At 48.8% G+C, this 23,010-nt stretch overlaps 2 protein-coding genes and 1 long non-coding RNA gene across 11 annotated transcripts in view; 2 read left to right on the plus strand and 1 right to left on the minus strand.

The window, feature by feature from the left end:
• The window catches only part of TGIF2 (TGFB induced factor homeobox 2), a 20,489-nt gene extending 16,091 nt beyond the window's left edge, over positions 1-4,398 (plus strand). For all 8 annotated transcript variants that reach the window (XM_034947416.3, XM_034947417.3, XM_003831893.6 and 5 more), the window contains exon 3: positions 1,373-4,398. In XM_034947416.3, the coding sequence (XP_034803307.1) occupies positions 1,373-1,894 (522 nt within the window). In that variant the 3' untranslated portion in view covers positions 1,895-4,398. The remainder of the gene's footprint in view (positions 1-1,372) is intronic.
• LOC117977239 (uncharacterized) lies at positions 2,631-16,017 on the minus strand. The gene is made up of 3 exons (XR_004668262.3): positions 15,389-16,017; positions 12,335-12,418; positions 2,631-2,740 (listed from the first exon to the last, which is right to left on the minus strand). It is a non-coding gene; the product is annotated as an uncharacterized LOC117977239 (long non-coding RNA).
• A 120-nt stretch (positions 16,018-16,137) lies between these two features.
• Positions 16,138-22,950, plus strand: RAB5IF (RAB5 interacting factor). 2 transcript variants are annotated; one of them, XM_008957278.4, is made up of 4 exons: positions 16,138-16,518; positions 18,165-18,268; positions 20,003-20,132; positions 22,406-22,950. In XM_008957278.4, the coding sequence occupies exons 1-4, from the start codon at positions 16,405-16,407 to the stop codon at positions 22,445-22,447; spliced, it is 390 nt and encodes a 129-aa protein (XP_008955526.1). In that variant the 5' UTR covers positions 16,138-16,404; the 3' UTR covers positions 22,448-22,950. The 2 variants fall into 2 exon arrangements, with proteins under 2 accessions (XP_008955526.1, XP_008955525.1); XM_008957277.5 differs by lacking the exon at positions 20,003-20,132 and having other exon boundaries at positions 16,201-16,518.
• Positions 22,951-23,010: the final 60 nt, after the last annotated feature.

Below are 23,010 nucleotides of genomic sequence, written 5' to 3' on the forward strand. Positions count from 1 at the left end.
CGTGCCACCACACCCGGCTAATTTTTGTATTTTTAGTAGAGACGGGGTTTCACTATGTTGGCCAGGCTGGTCTCAAACTCCTGACCTCGTGATCTGCCCACCTCGGCCTCCCAAAATGCTGGGATTACAGGCGTGAGCCACCACGCTTGACCGACTTTTTTTTTCTTTGAGACAAGGTCTCACGCTGTCACCCAGGCTGGAGTACAGTGGCACAGTCACAGCTCACTGCAGCCTCAAACTCCTGGGCTCAATTGATCCTATCACCTCAGCCTCGCAAGTAGCCGAGACTACAGACACGCACCACCATACCCAGCTAATTTTTGTACTTTTTGTAGACACAGGGTTTTGCCATGTTGACCAGGCTGGTCTGGAACTCCTGAGCGAAAGCCATCTGCCCACCTTGGCCTCCTAAAGTACTGGGACTGCAGGCGTGAGCTGCAGCACCCAGCCTGACTCTCCAGGCTGGAGTGCACTGGCATTATCACGGCTCACTGCAGTCTCTGCCTCCCTGGCCTCAGGTGATCCTCCCACCTCAGCCTCCTGGGTAGCTGGGGCTATAGGGCACATGCCATCACAACAGCTAATTTTTTTGTATTTTTGTAGAGATGTGGTTTCACCATGTTGCCCAGGCTGGTCTCGAATCCCTGGGCTCAAGTGATCTGCCCACCTCGGCCTCCCAAAGTGCTGGAATTACAGGTGTGAGCCACCGTGCCCAGCCGGGGGAGGGTCTTCATGTCCGGGCTCTGGAGTCTGGACTTGATCCTGTAGGAAGTAGGAGACAAATGGCAGTTTGCAACCTCCTCCTCCCGGGTTCAAGCAAGTTTCCTGCCTCAGCCTCCTAAGTAGCTGGGATTGTAGGTGCCTGCCACCATGCCCAGCTAATTTTTGTATTTTTAGTAGAGACAGGGTTTCACTATGTTGGCCAGGTTGGTGCGTGTTCTTATTTAACTCTTGTCTTCCCACTATGAACCTCTGTGTTTTCTTCCATGTTCTGGGGTCCTGGGACATAGTAAGTGCTTCATAGCTGTTTGTTTTGGTTTGTTTTGAAACAGTGTCTTGTTCTATTGCCTAGGCTGGAATCCAGTGGTGCGATCATAGCTCATTGCAGGCTCCACCTCTTGGGCTCCAGCTATCTTCCGATCTCAGGCTCCCAAGTAGTTGGGACCACAGGGGTGCACCACTACACCTGGCTAACTTCTTTTGTAGAAACAGGGTCTCCCTGTGTTGCCCAGGCTGGTCTTGAACTCCTGGGCATAAGCAATCCTCCTGCCTTGGCCACCCAAAGTGTTGGGATTACAGGTGTGAGCCACTGTGCCCAGCCCATAGCTGTTTTAGATTAAGCAAATTGATCGGTCTTGTATATTCATTCCAGATATGTAACTGGTTCATCAATGCCCGGCGGCGGCTTCTACCAGACATGCTTCGGAAGGATGGCAAAGACCCTAATCAGTTTACCATTTCCCGCCGCGGGGGTAAGGCCTCAGATGTGGCCCTCCCCCGTGGCAGCAGCCCCTCAGTGCTGGCTGTGTCTGTCCCAGCCCCCACCAATGTGCTCTCCCTGTCTGTGTGCTCCATGCCGCTTCACTCAGGCCAGGGGGAAAAGCCAGCAGCCCCTTTCCCACGTGGGGAGCTGGAGTCTCCCAAGCCCCTGGTGACCCCTGGTAGCACACTTACTCTGCTGACCAGGGCTGAGGCTGGAAGCCCCACAGGTGGACTCTTCAACACGCCACCACCCACACCCCCAGAGCAGGACAAAGAGGACTTCAGCAGCTTCCAGCTGCTGGTGGAGGTGGCGCTACAGAGGGCTGCTGAGATGGAGCTTCAGAAACAGCAGGACCCATCACTCCCATTACTGCACACTCCCATCCCTTTAGTCTCTGAAAATCCCCAGTAGGCATCTGCCAAGAAGGGTGCTGAAGGCTCCAGCCAGCTGTCCTGGGTTTCCGTTTTGGTTCCCTTTCATACAGAGGGTTTTCTATGGATCACTGCCAAACATTGGGATCATCTCCTCTGTCCAGAGGTCTTCAACAGGAAGATGCCAGCTGGCACCACTGCACTGTGATGGGGGCCCTCTCCTCTGCTGACTCTGCCGTTTCTCCAGGCCTCCCCTCAGTGATGAGACCAAGAGATCGGAGACAAGCATGGTGCTGCTGCTGCTGCTGCTTCTCCAGAAAATCCCTGGGTCACCTTTGTTCCAGCCTGGTTTCCTGGGCTGGGCTCAGGAAAGCTGCCAAATTCAGTCCTATGTTGGGTCCAAGCTGCCCCTGTGCTGTTTCTGTCAAGCCAGGTGTGGACATTCCAAGTTCATATGCGTGAACAAAAGAAAAGAGGAACCCAGTGGATGTAACAGAACCGACTCCAGTTGAATGTTTAGATTTTTGCTAAACTGTTTTCTTTTTCCCTTTTTTGCTGTGGTTTGCATTCACGGCAGTAGTTAGCCCAGGTGTGGGGAACGAGAGTGCACTGCATGATAGCTTTCTGGTGAGCTGGGAAGGACCCACCACTGCCACTGGGGATTGTTTTGGAAGAAAGGAATATTTTTATTTTGGGGACCAGCTAAGTCTCTGCAGTAGTGTGAAATTCCAAATGGTTGTTTTATCATTGGTTTGGTTTACCAAAAAAAAGGCAGGAAAAAAAAAAAAACCGTATGAGCGCATTGGCTTGTCTGCCGCAGGCACAGAAGGGTAGAAAGCCACAGCAGGGGGCAGTCCAGCAGACTCTGACTCAACTTTCTAGGCACCTAGCAGAGAAAGATGATAAGATCAAAAGGTGTTCGGTTTTTCTTTTAATTTTTATTGTAGTTTTTTTGGGTGGGTGGGGGAAGTAAACTAGACTGAAGCGATGGATGGTTTTTTTTCTTTTTTTTCTTTAATGTTTTTCCCTTTGTTCTTGAACACTTTTGCCCTGCAGCCTCAGTTTTGAATTCTTTTAGGAACTTGGATTAGAGGGGCCCATATGTCAGAAGCTCCCATAACCTCCTACTTGGGAGAAAAGTGAGCCATCTGCTGGTCAGGAAGTCCTCCAGAGAGGCAGCTTTTCCCACAATGGTGGCAGGAAACTTTGGGGAAAGCAGGAATGGTGTCCACTGCTGCCGAGGAACTGCCTTCAGAGAAGGCAGGGCTGGAAAAGGGTTAGAAGCCTCCTAGCTGGGATTGTCTTTGTTTCACCTTTCTTTAAATTAGAATTACAGAAGCCCCTGCCCAGTGAACAGATAACAATTGGTCTTATGCTCCTCCCTTTCCCCCATTTTTTCTTTTGCTGTTTTGTTTTTTGTTTGTTTGTTTGAGACAGAGTCATGCTCTGTCACCCAGGCTGGAGTGCAGTGGTGCGATCTCAGCTCACTGCAACCTCCGCCTCCCGGGTTCAAGCAATTATTTGCCTCAGCCTCCCGAGTAGCTGGGATTATAGGCACCCGCCACCATGTCTGGCTTTTAGTAGAGACGGGGTTTCACCATCTTGGCCAGGCTGGTCTTGGAACTCCTGACCTCGTGAGCCACCACGCCCAGCCTCTTTTGCTGTTTCATTGCTGACAGTGTTCAACAATATGCCCCATCTTTATATATCCTAAGAAACACTAATCCTAGGTTATTGCTAGCCAAAATATTTTTGTCCTGAGTAGAGTCACTGGGCCAAAAGATAGATCAGGACGACAGCCTTTAGTTTCCTGAAATCACCAGGTCAGGCACAAGGAGAAAAGGTTCCTGGATACTGACTAACTTGGGTGGGTCTAGCCAGGAGAAAGACAGTAACGTGTTCTGTACTTTCTGGGAAGATCCCTGAAGCCATCACAGAGGATCCCCAACTTCTGAGTCGCCCATCTGTTGCTGTGGGAGTGTGAATGGATCGCTGAAGGAGAGGGAGCTTTGTTCTCTCTAGGTGGGCAAGTTTCCTGGGCTCTCTGTGTTGCCTCCCTCTGGCTTCTTCCTCCCGTGCCCTCTCCCCATGTGCCCCAGGGGGATCAGGGATCCTCACCCTCCTGAGGCCCAGTGGGGAAGAATGAACATGGCTTCATCCAGGTTAACTGATGCTGCCATTTGCCCAGCCTCTTCCATCCCAGCCCTGTCAGTGAGCCCAGGTCTGGTGCAACTGCTGCAGGATGCCTGTAGTAGGGAACTCTGGAAGTGTATTGGGCTGAGGTGGGATTTTCCCTCCCCACAGTGCACTGAGCAATGGAGGGTGGTGAGGGGTGAGGGAGCCATGCTGCTGAATTCTGGTTGGCATTTCCCCATTACGTAAAATGGGGTGTTGGGTGGGGCAGACTCTGCTTGGGTTTGGTTGTAAGATAAACCTGGAGGAGAAGCACAGTTGTCCCATTGAATTATTTGAGCAAAAACTACTGTAAATAACTTTTTTGTCTTTTGTCAAATAAAATTGTTTTTTTGTTTTTTTAAGCAGAAACAGGGTTCTTGATTGATCCACCAGGGCTCAGGGCCCAGGCTTGAAGACAAAGCAGTCACTGGCTTCTTACTTTGCTTTACATCTTTTACTCTCCCTCTAGTAGCCAGCTGTGAGTTCTGTGCACGCTGTACCCCCATTCCCTTTCACCAGCTCCATTCTGTATCCCATTCAACTCAGGGTAAAGGGGGCATTTGCATCTCACATTGGGCCAGTCTTCCCTGGAATCAACAGTTAAGCTCTGGGGTTGCTAAGTGGTGAGGATGTAACCTTGAGGAACTGGCAACTTTGTCCTCCCCCTCTCTCGGTAAGAAACAAGCATGACTGCAGTGTGAACCCAGCACAGAGAGAAGCAGCTATGAGATGGAAGCTCCAGTCATGTCTGAAACCAGGACCACCTGTAAACTTCTCTATTATGTAAGCTAGTGAATTCCCCTTTTTGCTTAAACTAGCTGTTAATACGTTTCTGCCATACTGAAATGACAATACACTAACTACAGCCCAAACTATAAAAACCAAGGTCTGCAACAGTGGGAAACAGTTTGGTTGAGTGTGCCTGGGTCTGGGTCTGTGCTATGTTCAGTCTCTTTTTTTTTTTTTTGAAACGGAGTCTCTCTCTCTTGCTAGGCTGGAGTGCAGTGGCACAATCTTGGCTCACTGCAACCTCTGCCTCCCAGGTTCAAGTGATTCTCCTACCTCAGCCTCCCAAATAGCTGGGACTACAGGAGTGCGCCACCATGCCCGGCTAATTTTTTGTATTTTTTAGTAGAGACGGGGTTTCACCGTGTTGGCCAGGATGATCTCGATCTCCTGACCTCGTGATCCACCCACCTCGGCCTCCCAAAGTGCTGCAATTACAGGCATGAGTCACTGTGCCCAGCCCCAATTTCTTAATTTTTGTACACACACACATGAAAGTGAGATGCCCTATGTAAAGAAACTGAGTGGGCTGTGGCTTGTGCCTACAGTCCCAGCTACTCCAAGGCTGAGGCTGGAGGATCACTTAAGCCTGGGAGTTTGAGGCTGCGATGAGCTGTGATTGGACCACTGCACTCCAGCCTGGGTGACTGAATGAGACCCCATCTTTTTTTAAATTTTTTTTTATTCTAAAAAAAAAGAGAAACTGAGTAGGGATTTCAGATACTTGCCTGAACTCATATAGCCTATATAAATATGGAGCTCGAATTCAAATTCAAGTCTTTTCCTTCAGGGTCACTCAGGTCTGCCCAGAACCTAATATAGTGGTCACTTACTAACGTAGTATCATCTAGCTGTCTAGAACAGTGCTGTGGGCTCAGCACAAGAAGTTTCTTCTGTGAATGAAATCTTGGTGGTCTCTCCTACAGGTCACTCTCCTTCAGGAATTTGGAGAGAGAGCCTCCCCACTCAAGTTTCCCAGATTAAAGAGCCTCAGCTCCCTCAGCCATTCACCCAAGGTCCTGATTTTCCCCCATTTCTCTCTCAGTATCTCTCAAACTGCACACTTGGCCCTGGAGCTCAGCAGAATAGGCACATGCTGTTACAGCTTTTCAAAGTAAGTTTAATATTCAATTCACATCGGCCGGGCGTGGTGGCTCATGCTTGTAATTCCAGCATTTTGGGAGGCTGAGGCGGGCAGATCACTTTTGAGGTCAGGAGTTCGAGACCAGCCTAGCCAACATGGTGAAACCCCGTCTCTACTAAAAATACAAAAATTGGTGGGGTGGGAATGGCGCATCCCTGTAATCCCAGCTACTCGGGAGGCTGAGGCAGGAGAATCGCTTGAACCCTGGAGGCGGAGGTTGCAGTGAGCCGAGATCATGCCACTGCACTCCAGCCTGGGCGACAGAGCGAGACTCTGTCTCAAAAAAAATAAAAGGAACTGAAACCAAAAGTGTCTTCTGCATCAAGCTTCAAATGAGCCCTGGAGTGAGCAAGCACTCTAGATAATGAAAGTGAACTGCGGGATAATGTGGCTAGGGCCCCTCCTGTGACGCTGGGAACATGATCTAAGGACATCCACCTTTTTTATTAGAGTCTCATTCAGGAAACAGCTTTTAAATGTATCTGCCCTGGTCGTGAATACCCGCTGTCTCTTTGGGCTGGCTATGTATAGCCTGGCCGCCTCTCTATACCCTTGTTCTTTTTTTTTTGAAACAGAGTCTTGCTCTGTCGCCCAGGCTTGAGTGCAGCAGTGCAATCTCAGCTCACTGCAACCTCCGTCTCCTGGGTTCAAGTGATTCTCCTGTCTCAGCCTCCTGAGTAGCTGGGATTACACGCACGCACCACCACCCCTGGCTAATTTTTGTATTTTAAGTAGAGACGGGGTTTCACCATGTTGGTCAGGCTGGTCTCAAACTCCTGACCTCATGATCCGCCTGCCTCAGCCTCCCAAAGTGCTGGGATTACAGACGTGAGCCACCGCACTCGGCCTATACCCTTGTTCTTAATAGGGCTAAGATAATGCTTCAAGTTTTTGGGCATCGATTTTGGACTTTGCATTAATTTTTTTGTTGTTTTGTTTTGTTTAAAAAGGTGGCCGGGTGGCGTGGTGGTGCACGCCTGTAGTCCCTGCTACTTGGGAGGCTGAGGCAGAAGAATCACTTGAACCAGGGAGGCGGAGGTTGCAGTGAGCTGAGATGGCGCCGCTGCACTCCAGCCTGGCCGACAGAGTGAGACTCTGTCTCAAAAATAAAATAAAATAAAATAAAGGTAATGGTAGTGATTGATGGGGAGGGGATATGCCATCCTCTAGATAGGTGGTCAGGGAAGTCCTCTTCCTTTCCACTGTTTTTGAATGGTAGTTTCTCCATGGCCCCCAGGCTTAGAACCTTTTTTTTTTCTTTTTTTTTTTTTTTTGCCTCAACTTAGCCCTATGAATAAGCATCTCTGGGGTAAGACTGAGGACTCTGGATTTTAAAAGTACAGTCTAGCTTGAAAGCTGCTACATGGGCTGGGCACGGTGGCTCATACCTGTAATCCCAGCTCTTTGGGAGGCCAAGGCTGGTAGATCACGAGGTCAGGAGTTCGAGACCAGCCTGGCCAAGATGGTGAAACCCCATCTCTACTAAAATTACAAAAATTAGCCTGGCGCGGTGGCAGGCACCTGTAATCCCAGCTACTCGGGAGGCTGAGGCAGGAGAATCGCTTGAACCCGGGAGGCAGAGGTTGGAGTGAGCCGAGATCGCACCACTGTACTCTAGCCTGGGTGACAGAGCAAAACTCCGTCTCAAAAAAAAAAAAAGAAAAGAAAGCTGCTACATGAAAACTCCCATACGGCAGAGGCCAGGTCTGCCTTGTATGGCTGTATCCTTGCTATGTTATGCACTAGAGCTGCAGAGGATAAGGTGTGGCACTCAAGAAGGATGCAGAAATAACCATCACTGCTGTCAGTGTTACTGATTTCAAAGGCATTTCTCTATGACCCAAGCCTGGTTTCACATTCTTGGTCTGTCACTGATTAGCTGTCATGACCATAGGCAAGACAGTTCACTACTCCAAACTTCAGTTTTCATCATCAATAAAGTGGGAATAGTAATACTCACCTCTTGGGAGGATGAAATAGGATAATCTATACGTTACTATCTATCCTTGCTCAGCACACAGCTGAGGGAAAAACAACGTGTAAAATAACTTACCCCATACCACACAGCTTTTAAGTGGCAGAATTGGGCCTAATTACCCAGAGACGTAATTCTCAAGCCTAAATATCCATCAAGATCATCAGGAAAGCTTACAAAGATGCATATTCCCAGACCTCACGCCTAGAGAGTCTGGGCAGGAATCTGCATTCTTCACTGATGCCACATGAGATTCTGATGATCTTGCTCCAGAGACCTTCACCATTCATTATCAGGACACTGACCTATCCCCAGGAAACTACTGGGCTGGGAAAGTAGCAACTCTTTGTCTTTGTCTTTCAAAGTTACAAGATGAGAGGAAGAAGGGTCTCTGAACCATCTGACGTCTTTGCTCCCAGGAGGCTATGGTAACTTGAAGGTCAAGTGTAGCCCTACCATTTTAATTACCAAGGTAATCCACACACGATGTAGAGAAATTGCAAGTAAAGGTATAAAAAGAGAAGAGTTTAGTATAATGGTTAATGGTTAAAAGCCCAGCCAGGTTTTGGATGAAAACGAATGTAGCCAGATGCAGTGGCTTATACCTGTAATTCCATCACTTTGGAAGGCCGAGGCGGGTGGATCACCCAAGGTCAGGAGCTTGAGACCAGCCTGGCAAACATGGCAAAACCCCATCTCTACAAAATACAAAAATTAGCTGAGCATGGTGGCAGGTGCCTGTAGTCCCAGCTACTCCAGAGGCTGAGGCAGGAGAATTGCTTGAACCCAGGAGGTGGAGGTTGCAGTGAGTTGAGATTGTCCCACTGCACTCCAGCCTGGGTGACAGAGTGAGACTGTCTCAAAAAACAAAACAAATGAATGTAAAACATTTAGTGAAGTGACTGGTAGCTAGTGAGGGTTCATTAAGTGCTAGTATGACATTTATTGTGGGCCAAAAAGAAAAAAAAAGACCAGGATGCAATCTCAGACCTCCATTCCAACAACAGGTGCTCTTTCCATGGCTGATGGTTGCCCCCAGGATTTCTGATACCTGTGATCCATCAGTGCCTGTGAGGGGCCAGTCTTACCCCTCAGAATATACCTTCCTCTCCAAACCCCACTCCAAGCAGCTGGCAGTGCTATCGAGGCATTCAGCTGGGAAATAGCCCTAAGGCTGAGCTCATGTGTTCAACTAGTACTAAAAAGCTACAAACTCACAAAGACAAAATTTGTCCTACTTCCAAATCTGTCTCTCCCACTTCCAAATCTGACCCTTCATCAAGTTATTTTCCATCTCAGACCACCCAAGATGTTTATTTTAACCAGATGGATTCACTGAGATTCAGCCAGATTCCCCGCTTCCTAAGATAAGGAAAGCCTTGGGTGAAAGCAAATAGGGAACAAGTCTGAGTCCCAAAAATACCTTTTAGACAAGGGCTTCCCCTCTGGCTGCCAGCTTAGCTTTGTCTGCTCCTAGAGAGGTAAGAGGAGGAACAGGGATCAGGTTTCAGATGCCTGTTGAACTTCTAACTTCCCTTATGACCTTGGGCTACACTGCAGGATTTGAGGACCCTTCCAACTAGAACTTTCTGTGACCTCTCCCAATCCCATGCAAACATAATGGCTCTTGGAGTTACGGTCAGAGCTTCGCAATGTAATACAAACATGACCTAGAGCCGGACGCAGTGGCTCATGCCTGTAATCCCAGCACTTTGAGAGGCTGAGGTGGGCGTATCACTTGAGGTCAGGAGTTCGAGACCAGCCTGGCCAAGATGATGAAACCCCGTCTCTACTAAAAATACAAAAATTAGCTGGGCGTAGTGGTGGGCACCTGTAATCCCAGCTACTTGGGAGGCTGAGGAGAATCCCTTGAACCTGGAAGGTGGAGGTTGCAGTGAGCCAAGATCGTACCACTGCACTCCAACCTGGGTGACAGGGCGAGACTCTGTCTCAAAAAAAAAAAAAAAGAAAGAAAGAAAAAGAAAAAACAAATATGACATAAAAAAAGACTGTCTAATGAGATGCTCAATCATTACTAATCACTAGGGAAGTGCAAATCAAAACCACAGTGAAAATACTACTTTGCACCTAGTAGGATGATTATTAACAGCAGAAAAAGGCTGAGCGCGGTGACTCACACCTGTAATCCCAGCACTTTGGGAGGCCGACGCAGGCGGATCATGACGTCAGGAGTTCCAGACCAGTCTGGCCAACGTGGCAAAACCCTGTCTCTACTAAAAATACAAAAATTAGCTGGGCATGGTGGCGGGTGCCTGTAATCCCAGCTACTTGGGAGGCTGAGGCAGAAAAATCGCTTGAACCCAGGAGGCGGAGGTTGCAGTGAGCTGAGGTTGTGCCACTGCACTCCAGCCTGGGCAACAGAGCGAGACTCCTTCTCAAAAAAAAAAAAACATGTATCTCCAAACCCTGTGCACTGCTGGTGGAAATGTAAAATGCCGCAGCTGCTGTGGAAAACAACACTTCCTCAAAAAATTAAAAATAGAATTACGATATGATCTAGCAATTCCACTTCTGAGAATACGCCCAAAATAACAAAGCAGGGACACAAACAGATATTTGTACACTCCAATTCATAGCAGCATTATTCAGAATAGTCAAAGTGTAAGCAACCCAAATGTCTATCAGTAGGTAAGCAACATGTGGTATGTACATACAACAGCTTTAAAAAGGAAGGAAATTCTAACACATGCTACAACATGGGTGAAACTGGAGGACATAATGCTAACTGAAACAAACCAGTCACAAAAGGACGAATACTGTACTCCTATGAGATACCCATTAGAATAGTCAAATTCCTACAGAGAAAGTAGAATGGAACTGGTTTCCAGGGACTGGGGAAATGGGAGAATGAGGAGTTATTTTTAATGGGTACAGAGTTTCAATTTTACAAGGTGACAAAGTTCTGAAAATGGATGGTGGTGATGGCTGCAGAACAAAGTGAATGCACTTAATGCCACTGAACTATACACTTAATAAGTGTTGAAATGATAAACTTTGTTAGATATATTTTACTAAAATTTAAAAAACTTTTTTTTTTTGAGAGAGTCTCTCACTCTGTCACCCAGGCTGGAGTGCAGTGGTGTGATGATCACAGCTCACTGCTGCCTCTACCTTCTGGGCTTAAGCAAGCCTCCCACCTCAGCCTTCAAATAGCTGGGACTACAGGTGTGCACCACCATGCCTGGCTAATTGTTTTTTTCTTTCTTTTTTTTTTTTTTGTGGAGACGGGGTCTCCCTGTGTAGCCCAGGCTAGTCTTGAGTTCCTGGGCTCAAGTGATCCTCCTGTCTTGGCCTCCCAAAGTGCTGGGATTACAGGCATGAACCACCATGCCAGGCCCTTAAAAATATTTTTAATTTGGTTGGGTGTGGTGGCTCACACCTGTAATCCCAGCACTTTGGAAGGCTGAGGCAGGCAGATTGCCTGAGCTCAGTAGTTCAAGACCACCCTGGGTAACACAGTGAAACCCCATGTCTACTAAAATACAAAAAATTAGCCAGGTGTGGTGGCGCACACCTGTAATCCCATCTACTCCGGAGGCTGAGGCACGAGAATCACTTGAACCTGGGAGGCAGAGGCTGCAGTGAGCTGAGATGGTGTCGCTGCACTCCAGCATGGGCGACAGAGCGAGACTCTGTCTCCAAAATAAATAAATAAGTAATATGTTTAATTTAAAAAAGAACGGGCCGGGCATGGTGGCTCACGCCTGTAATCCCAGCACTTTGTGGGGCCGAGGTGGGTGGATCACCTGAGGTCAGGGGTTCGAGACCAGCCTGGCCAAACATGGTGAAACCCTGTGTCTACTAAAAATACAAAAAAAATTAGCCAGGCGTGGTGGCGGGCGCCTGTAATTCCAGCTACTCGGGAGGCTAAGGCAGGAGACTCGCTTGAACCCGGGAGGTGGAGGTTGCAGTGAGCTGAGATCATGCCACTGTACTCCAGCTTGGGCAACAAGAATGAGACTCCATCTCAAAAAAAAAAAAAAAAAGAACTGTTGAATCCAGTTTTCTGCATCTTCAGTGCCCTCACCAACTCTCACCTAAATGACTTTAACAGCCTTTTAACTAGTCCCCCATTCTGATCCAGTCCCCCAAATAGCAGCAAGCATGATCCTTCTAAGATGCAAACCTGATGGCTTCCCCTACCCCTGGATAAGAAGCAAACTCTTCAGCATGATTCTCCCCTGTGCTTCCCCTCTGGTGGCTTCATTCCTTACCATTAGCCCACATGGTTTCATTTCCCTAAATGTTATCTCCCACCTTCACCTCCCTCTTTTCCTTCTAATGTCTTCCTTCAGAGTTTAGCCTTCCCTAATCCCCCCAGATCAGGTTCCCCATTATACATCTTCACCAGGGGGAGACCTGGCAGAGTGAAAACTTACCTTTAGGCCAAGGGCTAGTCATTCTTCCAACATTCTGTGACAGATTCATTAGTTTGTCTTCTGAACTACATGCCAGCAGGGAGTCTGTAAAAGAGGTTTTGTAACAATGGTACACTTCCAAACCAGTCAGTTTGGAAGCTCTTGGCCCTCTGAAGTTTCCCTGAAAATCAGTGATATGAGGCAGATTGATTACCAGGAGAAAAGGCATACAATTTGATTTAACGTGTATACACAGGAGTCTTCAGAATGAAGACCCAGCTCCCCAACTCCCCAATAAGGTACAGAAGCTTCTTTTTTTTTTTTTTTAGATGGAGTTTCGCTCTTGTTGCCCAAGCTGGAGTGCAATGGCACGATCTCGGCTCACTGCAACCTCCGTCTCTCAGGTTCAAGCAATTCTCCTGCCTCAGCCTCCTGAATAGCTGGAATTACAGGCACATGCCACTACGTTCGGCTAATTTTTTGTAATCTTAGTAGAGATGGGGTTTCTCCATGTTGGTCAGGCTGATGTCGAACTCCTAACCTAAGGTGATCCACTCGCCTCGGCCTCCCAAAGTGCTGAGATTACAGGTGTGAGCCACCGCACCCGGCCAGGTACAGAAGCTTCTGTACCATCTTGAGGTTACAGAAAGAATGGGGGCTTGGATCCTGGTAGAACAGGTTATGGGAAGGGGGAGCAAGGAATTTTACTGAGGGACAACAAATGATTATTAGGAAGAATGACTGGATCAGAAACAGAAATTAACCTGTAAATAGTTATCTTTGGAATTTAAATTATTGTTGGAGACAGTCATTACCTTGAAAAAGGGTCTGTTCAGGTGTGGTTACACTGTCTTCTCTTCTGCAATAGAAAGCAAGATAGCTGGGCGCAGTGGCTCACGCCTGTAATCCCATCACTTTGGGAGGCTGAGGTGGGCGGATCACGAGGTCAGGAGATCAAGACTGTCCTGACTAACACGGTTAAACCCTGTCTCTACTAAGAATACAAAAAATTAGCCAGGCGTGGTGGCGGGTGCCTGTAGTCCCAGCTACTGGGGAGGCTGAGGCAGGAGAATGGCGTGAACCCGGGAGGCGGAGCTTGCAGTCAGCCGATATCGCGCCACTGCAGTCCAGCCTGGGCAACAGAGCGAGACTCCGTCTCAAAAAAAAAAGAAAGTGAGATAACAGGGAGAGGAACAAGAACTCTTCTCCTTGGTGGGTCAGTCATATCTTTATGTAGATACAGGAAAAGTCTCTTCCAGCACCTTGATTAGGTTTTCAAGTTCAGATATTCATTATGCTAGGCACAGTGGGTCATGCCTGTAATCCCAACACATTGGGAGACCGAGGTGGGAGGACTGCTTGAGCCCAGGAGTTCAAGACCAGCCTAGGCAACATAGTGAGACCCTGTCTCTACAGAAAATTAAAAAACAAAAACAAAAGCAAACCTGTCAGGGTGTGGTGGTTCATGCCTGTAATCCCAGCCCTTTGGGAGACTGAGGCAGACAGATCACTTGAGGTCAGGAATTTGAGACCAGCCTGGACAAGATGGCAAAATCCCATCTCTACTGAAAAATACAAAAATTAGCCAGGTGTGGTGGTGCGCATCTGTATTCCCAGCTTCTGGGGAGACTAAGTCAATAGAACTGGTTGAATCTGGGAGGCAGAGGTTGCAGTGAGCTGAGATCATGCCACTGCACTCCAGCTTGGGCGACAGAGTGAGACTCTGTCTATAAAAAAAAAAAAAAAAAAAAAAAAAATCTTAGCCAGGTTGGTGGCATGTGCCTGTGCCTGCAGCTCCAGCTACTTGGGAAGTTGAGGTGGGAAGATCGCTTGAGCCCAGGAGATCAAAGCTGCAGTGAGCCCTGATCATGCCACCGCATTTGAGCACGGGCAACAGAGTGAGACCCTGTCTTAAAAACTAAACTAAAATAGTCATTATACTAGGGAGCCATATTTTGGGGTAAAATATTTTGATTTCCTTCAACTGGCTAAGCTTTACCATTTCATATGGGAGGGAAACTGGATCAGAAAAGAGGCAGGGCTGAAAAGAACAAGACCCATGGGGAAACTTAGGACAAAAGGAGTGCACCCATATAACGTATACGGCCCTTCCACCAGTTCCAGACAGTAACGTGATCACAGTATGTTTCACCTTGAGGGTCCAGCCCCACTTAATCTACTGAAACAATGTCAGGGTGGGCTTGGGGTGGAAAACAGCAGCTATAGTATTCTGGAAAAGCTCTCTAGGAGGTTTTTTGTTTGTTTTTTGTTTTGTTTTTGAGACCAAGTCTTGCTCTGTTGCCCAGGCTGGAGTGCAATGGCGCGATCTTGGCTCACTGCAACCTCCACCTCCCAGGTTCAAACAATTCTCATGCCTCGAGCCTCCTGAGAAGCTGGGATTACAGGTCCCCACCACGACGCCCGGCTAATTTTTTTTGCATTTTTAGTAGAGACGGGCTTTCAACCATGTTGGCCAGGCTGGTCTCGAACTCCTGACCTCAAGTGATCCACCGACCTCGGCCTTCCAAAGTGCTGGGATTATGGGAGTGAGCCACTGCGCCTGGCCTCCCTAGGGAGGTTCTATTACTCCTGAAAAGTGAAGAATTACAGGTGAATGTTGATAGGTATGCAAAAGATGCTCTGACCTCTTTAAAAAAAAAAAAGATACTCTCAGCTTTAAAGTTTAACGGTTAAGAGCACAGATTCTGGAGTCAGACACACCCAGGTACCAGATACATTACTTGTCTTTATAAATCCACTGTCCAGAGGCCGGGTGAGGTGGCTCACGCCTGTAATCCTAGTACTTTGGGAGGCCAAGATGGGCGGATTGCCTGAGCTCCGGAGTTCGAGACCAGCCTGGGCAACATAGTGAAACCCCCGTCTCTACTAAAATACAAAAAAAACTAGTAGAGCGTGGTGGTGGGCGCCTGTAATCCCAGCTACGTGGGAGGCTGAGGCACGAGAATCGCTTGAACCCGGGAGGTGGAGGTTGCAGTGAGCAGAGACCGTGCCGTCTCAAAAAAAAAAAAAAAAATCCACTGTCCAGAAGGGATGTGCCTTGGTCTCTGGACTTACCAGCACAGTGAGCCTGGCACCACCTGGAGGGCCACCGGAAGGAGCCCCATCCCCAGGGGTTCTGAGTCAGTAGGCGTGGAATGGGGGCCGAGAACCTGCGCCTCTACCCAGTTCCCAGGCGATGCGGCCGCTGCTGATCCGGAAGCTCACTTTGTGAACCACTGACGCAGCACATGGTGAGGACGCTGTATGTGAACACTCAGATATCCTGACACCTAACCCAATCCTTGTATTTGCCGCCCAGGAGTCCCCGGTTGGGTCCACCTTGCTATACGGCCTCAGAATCTCATTTCCTCTTTTGGGGTCTCAGGGTCTTTGGGGTCTCGTGTGCCAAAAGAGGGTGCTGGGCAAGATGAAATGGTTAGTTATTACAGAAGAGTTAACATCTTCAACAAGGCCCTACAGAACTTGCAGGGTTAGGGGAGAAAATAAGCGGACTAAATCCTATGGGGCAGCTTGGAGCTACCCTGGAGCAAGGTCTGGGCTCAGCAGGCGAGTAGGTCGCAAGGAAAGGTAGAGCCGCTCCTGCCCCACTCGCTGCTCGAGGGGCAGCTGTGGCCGACTGGGCGACGCTGACGTCCAGCCTCGGTTTTCCCCTACCTCCTCGGTCTCCACAGCGCCTCCTGGCGCCCAGTCACCGTTCTACCAAGATTGTCCCTCCCCTCACACCTTACCGCGAGCCCGGCGGATGCTGACGTCATTTCCGCCACGAGTAGCGCGCTTGCGCCAAGGCGCCGGTCGCTGTTTCGCTCGGATGGCTTCGCGGTCGCCGATTGGCTGCGTGAGCACGTCGGCGGGAGGGCGCGCGACACTGCACCGCCCCTCCCTTCGCGGCGCCTGCTCTGTAGAGCCGGCGGAACCGGGTAGCTTGGCCAGGTGTGAGGGACCGCAGCGCGCCGCAGGACCGGACCGCTGAACCTGCAGCCGCCCCGCGCCGTGACCTGCGACCCTAGACCCCGACTCCCTTTGGCTCAGCCCGCGCGCCCCAGGCCCGGCCCGGGCGGCGCGACGGGAGGATGAGCGGCGGGCGGCGGAAGGAGGAGCCGCCTCAGCCGCAGCTGGCCAACGGGGCCCTCAAAGTCTCCGTCTGGAGTAAGGTGCTGCGGAGCGACGCGGCCTGGGAGGATAAGGTACGGTGGAGTCTGAACAGGGCGCGGGTGCGAGGAGTCGGCTGGGACTCGGGGAACGGAAGACTGGCGCGGGCCTGCCCTCGTCCTCGTTCCGGCGCAATCGAGTAGGGCAGTGGGGCGGGTGGCCCAAGGGTGTCAGAGCAAACTTGGCGGGCACTGGGCGGACAGCTGGGCTTGGAGCTCCCCGAAGGGTGGCCTAAGGATGAAGCCCCCTAGTTATGCGGAATTGGCGAGGAGCGGGGAGAGGCGTTGTCATTCGCGGGCAGGGTTTGTGCCTGAACTGGGAAAGGGAGCTGAATTCGATTCGGCCTCCGCCTTTTATGTGCAGTAGGGTTTTGAGTAGGTTACTTGTTTCTTTCGAATTAAATAGTACAAACAGTAACAGTAACAGACTTCTGCTGAGAATGCTTTCTACGTGCCAGGTGCTCTCCAAGCGGAATCTCGTTTAACTCAGAATAACTCTGAAGTGGGGTACTGTGGTACATTAAAGCCTTTTGCACATAGTGAGGCTCGCTAATCTTGAGCTGCTGTTGCTTGTTGAATGTAAAGGACCGAATACTTTGATAAGCATGGGTCAAGAGGGGAGACTGAGACCACCCGCTGGGTGAGTGTGAGGTGTGGGGGTGGAGAAACGCCACCAAATATGTGCGAGAATTGGTTGGGACTTCAGAACGTTCTTACTCGTCCCATTCGGAGGATGCTTCGTAACTCTGCTCCATGATCTGGAAGGGGCCATCACAAACAGCTTGATTCCAGGTAGCTTGAAAAGCGTATTATATTTGCAGTCATTTCTTGGTTTTCTGGGCTGCCGAAGTGGATTTTCCTTCCTGAAGTTCCTGTAAGGGGGGGATGGGAGGCACTTCCTGAAGGTGCCCTTGTTCTGCCCCCAGCCCTGCCCAGCTCTTGCAAAACCTGCAGTCTCTAATCTGCTGTGTCATTTCTTTCTTTTCTTGTATAAGGACTGGTTTCTGGAATCTAGGGCAGATCAGAAACCTGAGTCTTCTGTGTTCTTCCATTAAACTTAAATATAGTGGCACCTGCCTCCAGTATTTATGCTTCTAATCCGTATGTGCGGCCAGTAGCACAATTACTATCACAGTCATTTCATTACAGGCCATATTATATATGCACCTCTAGAATTTTGATTTAGAGCACAGATTCTGGAAGTGATCGCTTAATGATGTCTAAATGTATCTTTTTTTTTTTTTTTGAGACGGAGTTTCACTCTTGTTGCCCTGCAACCTCCACCTCCCAGGTTCAAGCAATTCTCTTGCCTCAGCCTCCCAAGTAGCTGGGATTAAAGGCGCCTGCCACAACACCCGGCTAATTTTTTGTATTTTTAGTAGAGACAGGGTTTCACCATGTTGGCCGGGCTGGTCTTGAACTCCTGACATCAGGTGATCCACCCGCCTCGGCCTCCCAAAGTGCTGGGATAACAGGCTTGAGCCACCACGCCCAGCCTCTAAATGTATCATTTCTACCACATTTTAGTATAAGTAAGAGGTGAAACAGGAAGCACATACTGTTGCCTTTGGGGGGAAACAAATTTCCTGGATATGTTTAGCAGAAAGGTTTAATATTCTCCCCTTTTGCTGTCCTGTGGCACCCACTCCAGATAATTCTTGCATTTTCTGTCTTTTCTACAGGATGAATTTTTAGATGTGATCTACTGGTTCCGACAGATCATTGCTGTGGTCCTGGGTGTCATTTGGGGAGTTTTGCCATTACGAGGGTTCTTGGGGATAGCAGGGTAAGTCTTGGGTATCTTACATTTTCATGGTATCATTTCTTTTTAAATAGAGGCTTTTTTTCCTGTTACAGGAAAGGCCATTGCTGCTCTGGAGCTGTGTGTGTGTGTGATGACTAAAGCAAAGAAGCAGCCCTACAGTGGCACTCCTGGGTCTGGTGCACCACTCCTCAGGAGCATCTCAGGTCAGGCAGGGTACCTTCCTGCCTTCCTGAAGGCTGGGCCAGTCCATTCATTCATGGGTCTAAAGTGACCTCATGCAAGAGGCTATAACATTACTTGTTCGTGGCATGCACTCTAGTTCTGCTGTGACCTTTGTACCTGTGCGAGTTTGGGAAGTAGGAACTTCTGTATTTGACGACCATTTCCCTTGTTCCTGGCACAATGCTTAATGTCCTAAACCTTGGCTTTGGTAGAAGTTATTTCAGGTCCCTCCATTTTGTTTTTTTGAGATAGGGCTGCACTTTGTTGCCCAGGTGGGAGCACACTGGCACCATCACAGCTGACTGCAGCCTCGACCTCCTGGACTCAAATGATTTTCCTGCCTCAGCCTCCTAAGTAGCTGGAACTACAGGTGTGAGCCACCACACCTGGCTAATTTTTAAAAATTTTGTAGAGACAAGGTTTCTCTACATTTCCCAGGCTGGTCTTGAACTCCTGGGCTCAAGTGATCCTCCTTTCTTGGCCTCTCAAAGTGTTGGGATTATAGGCATGAGTCAGCATGTCTGGCATCGGCCTCTCTCTCTTTTTTTTTTTTTAAGACAGAGTCTTTCTCTGTCGCCCAGGCAGGCGTGCACTGGCGTGATCTCGGCTCACTGCAACCTCTACCTCTCAGGTTCAAGCAATTCTCCTGCCTCAGACTCCCAAGTAGCTGGGACTAAAGGTGTCTGCCCCCATGCCCGGCTTATTTTTTGTATTTTTAGTAGCAACGGGGTTTCGCCATGTTGGCCAGGTTGGTCTTGAATTCCTGACCTCAGGTGATCCGCCTGTCTTGGCCTCCCAAAGTGCTGGGATTATAGGCATGAGCCACCATGCCCGGCTCATTGCTGTTCCTAGCCCCCTAATTGATGGTGAGCTGAGGGCAGGAACAGTCATCTTCACGTTTGCATCCCGTAGCAATAACAGACAGTGGATATCCAGAAATGGTCTCCCACTGGGAGTTATACAGGGGGTATGCTGTTGCTTGTTCAACTAGGCTATGAAGCAGCAGCTTCACATGTGTTTCTCCCATAGCCACACCCTAGCTGGAGCTACCTGGAGGCCCATGTCAGGTCCCGCTTGGGATGGCTTAGCAGCCATTCTGTTACTTTAAGGGGCTTTGGAGAACTATATTACATACATACATACATATATATACACACACACACACACATACATACATACACACACACACTATATATAGAGTTTCGCTGTTGCCCAGGCTGTAGTGCAGTGGAACAATTTCGGCTCACTGCAACCTCTCCGCCTCTGGGTTCAAGCAGTTCTCCTGCCTCCACCTCCTGAGCAGCTGGGATTACAGGCGCCCACCACAATGCCCTGCTAGTTTTTGTATTTTTAGTGGAGATGGGGTTTCACCATGTTGGCTAGGCTGGTCTTGAACTCCTGACCGCAAGTGATCCACCCACCTCAGCCTCCCAAAGTGCTGGGATTACAGGTGTGAGCCACCACACCCGGCCACGAGTTCTGAGTGTTCTAAGCTTTCAATTTATGTTTGGTACTTGTTCTCTCTTGCTCCAGATTCTGCCTGATCAATGCAGGAGTCTTGTACCTCTACTTCAGCAATTACCTACAGATTGATGAGGAAGAATATGGTGGCACGTGGGAGCTCACGAAGGAAGGGTTTATGACCTCTTTTGCCTTGTTCATGGTATGTGTAGCTGATAGTTTTACAACAGGTACTGTTCATTTCATGAGGTGTCACTCACAGGAGGGGACCCCACTGATTGAGTTACACTATGTGAGCAGGGTGCTATTTTTCTAAAGGCTTCTGAGGCTCAGGGCCATGGCCTGTGTTGAGCCACATCCCAGAAGATGTGGTCTGATATACTGTACAGTCCCCTGTAATGTGTAAATCCAGGGCCCATCGTCAGCTTCTACATCTGATTCTCAACCCTGGCTAGATATTAGAAACTAGGAGGGCTGAGCATGGTGGCTCACGCCTGTAATCCCAGCATTTTGGGAGGGCAAGGCAGGAGGATCACCTGAGGTCAGGAGTTCAAGACCAGCCTGGCCAGCGTGGTGAAATCCCATCTCTACTAAAAATACAAAAAATTAGTTGGGTGTAGTGGCGGGCGCCTGTAATCCCAGCTACTCTGGAGGCCGAGGCATGAGAATCGCTTGAACCCGGGAGGTGGAGGTTGCAGTGAGCCAAGATCGCGCCATCGCATTCTAGCATGGGCAACAAGAGGGAAACTCCATCTCAAAAAGGAAACTAGGAAATATTTTTCATAATAGCTAAAAAGTACAAACAGTCCAAATGACCATCACTTGATGAATGGATAAGATACTATGTATCCATACAGTAGAATGTTATTTGGCCTTAAAAAGGAATGAAGTGGCCGGGCGCAGTTGCTCACGCCTGTAATCCCAGCACTTTGGGAGGCCGAGGCAGGCAGATCACAAGGTCAGGAGATCAAGACCATCTTGGCTAACATGGTGAAACCCTGTCTCTACTTAAAAAAATTAGCTGGGCGTGGTGGCGGGCGCCTGTAGTCCCAGCTACTTGGGAGGCTGAGGCAGGAAAATGGTGTGAACCTGGGAGGCAGAGCTTGCAGTGTGCCGAGATCGCGCCACTGCACTCCATTCCAGCCTGGGCGACAGAGCGAGACTCCGTCTCAAAAAAAAGAAGGAAGTACTGATACATGCTGTATAACATGGATGAACCTTAAAACATCATACTAAGTGGAAGAATCCAGACACAAAAGACCATGTGTTGTGTAATTCCATATGCAAAATCTCCACAGTGAGCAAATCCATAGAGGCAAAAAGTAGATTAGTGGTTGCCAGTGGCTGGGAGGAGGGGACGGAGAGTAGCTGATAAAGGAAACAGGCTCTTTTTGGAGTAATGTTTTGGAATCAGTGGTGATGTTTGCACAACTGTTCCTATACAGAAAGCCTCTCAACTGTACGCTTTATTTTTTTGACACGGGCTCACCATTTCACCCAGGCTGTAGTGCAGTGGCGCAGTCTTGGCTCACTGCAGCCTCTGCCTCCCATGCTCAAGTGATCCTCCCACCTCAGCCTCCCGAGTAGTTGGGACTACAGGTGTGAGCCACCATGCCTGGATATTTTTTGTATTTTTAGTAGAAATGGGGTTTCATCATGTTGGCCAGGCTGGTCTTAGAACTCCTGACCTCAGGTGATCTGCCTGCTTCCACCTCCCAAAGTACTGGGATTACAGGTGTGAGCCACTGCACCTGGCCCATTTTTTTTTAAATTATACTCATGGCCTGGCATGGTGGCTCATGCCTGTAATTACAGCACTTTAGGAGGCTGAGACAGGCAGACTGCTTGAGTCCAGGAGTTCGAGACCAGCTTGGGCAATATGGTGAAACCCATCTCTACAGGGGGGAAAAAAAATAGCTAGGAGTGGTGGTGTGTACTTGTTGAGTCCCAGCAGGACTCAAAAAAAAAAAAAAAAAAAAAACCACAAAACCTTATGTGTCCAGACTCTAACCCAAACCAATAAAATCTTTTGAGAGGTAGTGCTGGGGCATCTATATGTTTTTTTAAAAGAACCAAGAGATTACAATGGGTAGCCAAGGTTTGAGAATCCCTGCTTTGATATGCAGCTGACAAGTTATGGTATTTTCACATTGGTAGTCGCAGCACCTGCTAGCAGTGTAATATGCTTTACTTGAATCATTTCCACATCTGCACCTCAATTCCCTGGGCCTGGGGTTGCCATTTGGTAGGGGAGGAGCTTATCAGGAGTTCCTTTGCAAGTGCAGGAGGGCAGTCCTGGGTTCTGTTAGTGACAGCGTGATTTCAGTGAAATAATTTAGACCCCCCAAGCAGATTGTACAATGGCTAGCCCGTGGAGAGTGCCCCGTGTTTACATTCTCATCTGGCATTTTTGTTTTGTGGAATCGGCCTGTGTTAAGCCAGGTGACCTATGAACAGTGCTTGTCTCCTCACTAGGTCATTTGGATCATCTTTTACACTGCCATCCATTATGACTGATGGTGTACAGCTCCCAAGTGCTCCCTATCCAGTCCAAAGGACCCTCTTGATTACAGCACAGGAACTTGATCGTTGGGGAACCCCAGCCCCTTGGAACTTGGAAGACCCGTGTTTCCTGGACCGTGAATCAGTATGTTGGGCATCAGTGTTTTCTGCAAGGGTTGTGACCTGAAACTTTTTAAAAACCACCCACCTTTGGGGAAGCATTTCTGAATTTATCCATCACCAACCATTTCTTCTTGGATACCATCAAGTAACAGCTGTTTGCCAAGTGGAGCTGTCATTTAATTTGATGCACCTCTGGATTCAGATGAAACATTAAATTGTCTTCCTCGATTCTCCATCGGGTGTACAGTTTTTAAACTATCAATGGCATTTCAAGTCTTCTGAAACAGCATGGCTGTATGTGCGTGGTCCATAGCACAGTACAGGCAGCATCTAATAACAGTTTCCATTGTAGAATGTTTTCATATACTTGAATAAATCAAATCTTTAATTGAGAACCTGTTGATGATACCTGATAAAGCCTTTCCCACCCCACCTGTAGCTTGGGAACCAGTAGG

Source organism: Pan paniscus, chromosome 21 (genome assembly GCF_029289425.2).
Source record: "Pan paniscus chromosome 21, NHGRI_mPanPan1-v2.0_pri, whole genome shotgun sequence".
Classification (NCBI taxonomy): domain Eukaryota; kingdom Metazoa; phylum Chordata; class Mammalia; order Primates; family Hominidae; genus Pan; species Pan paniscus.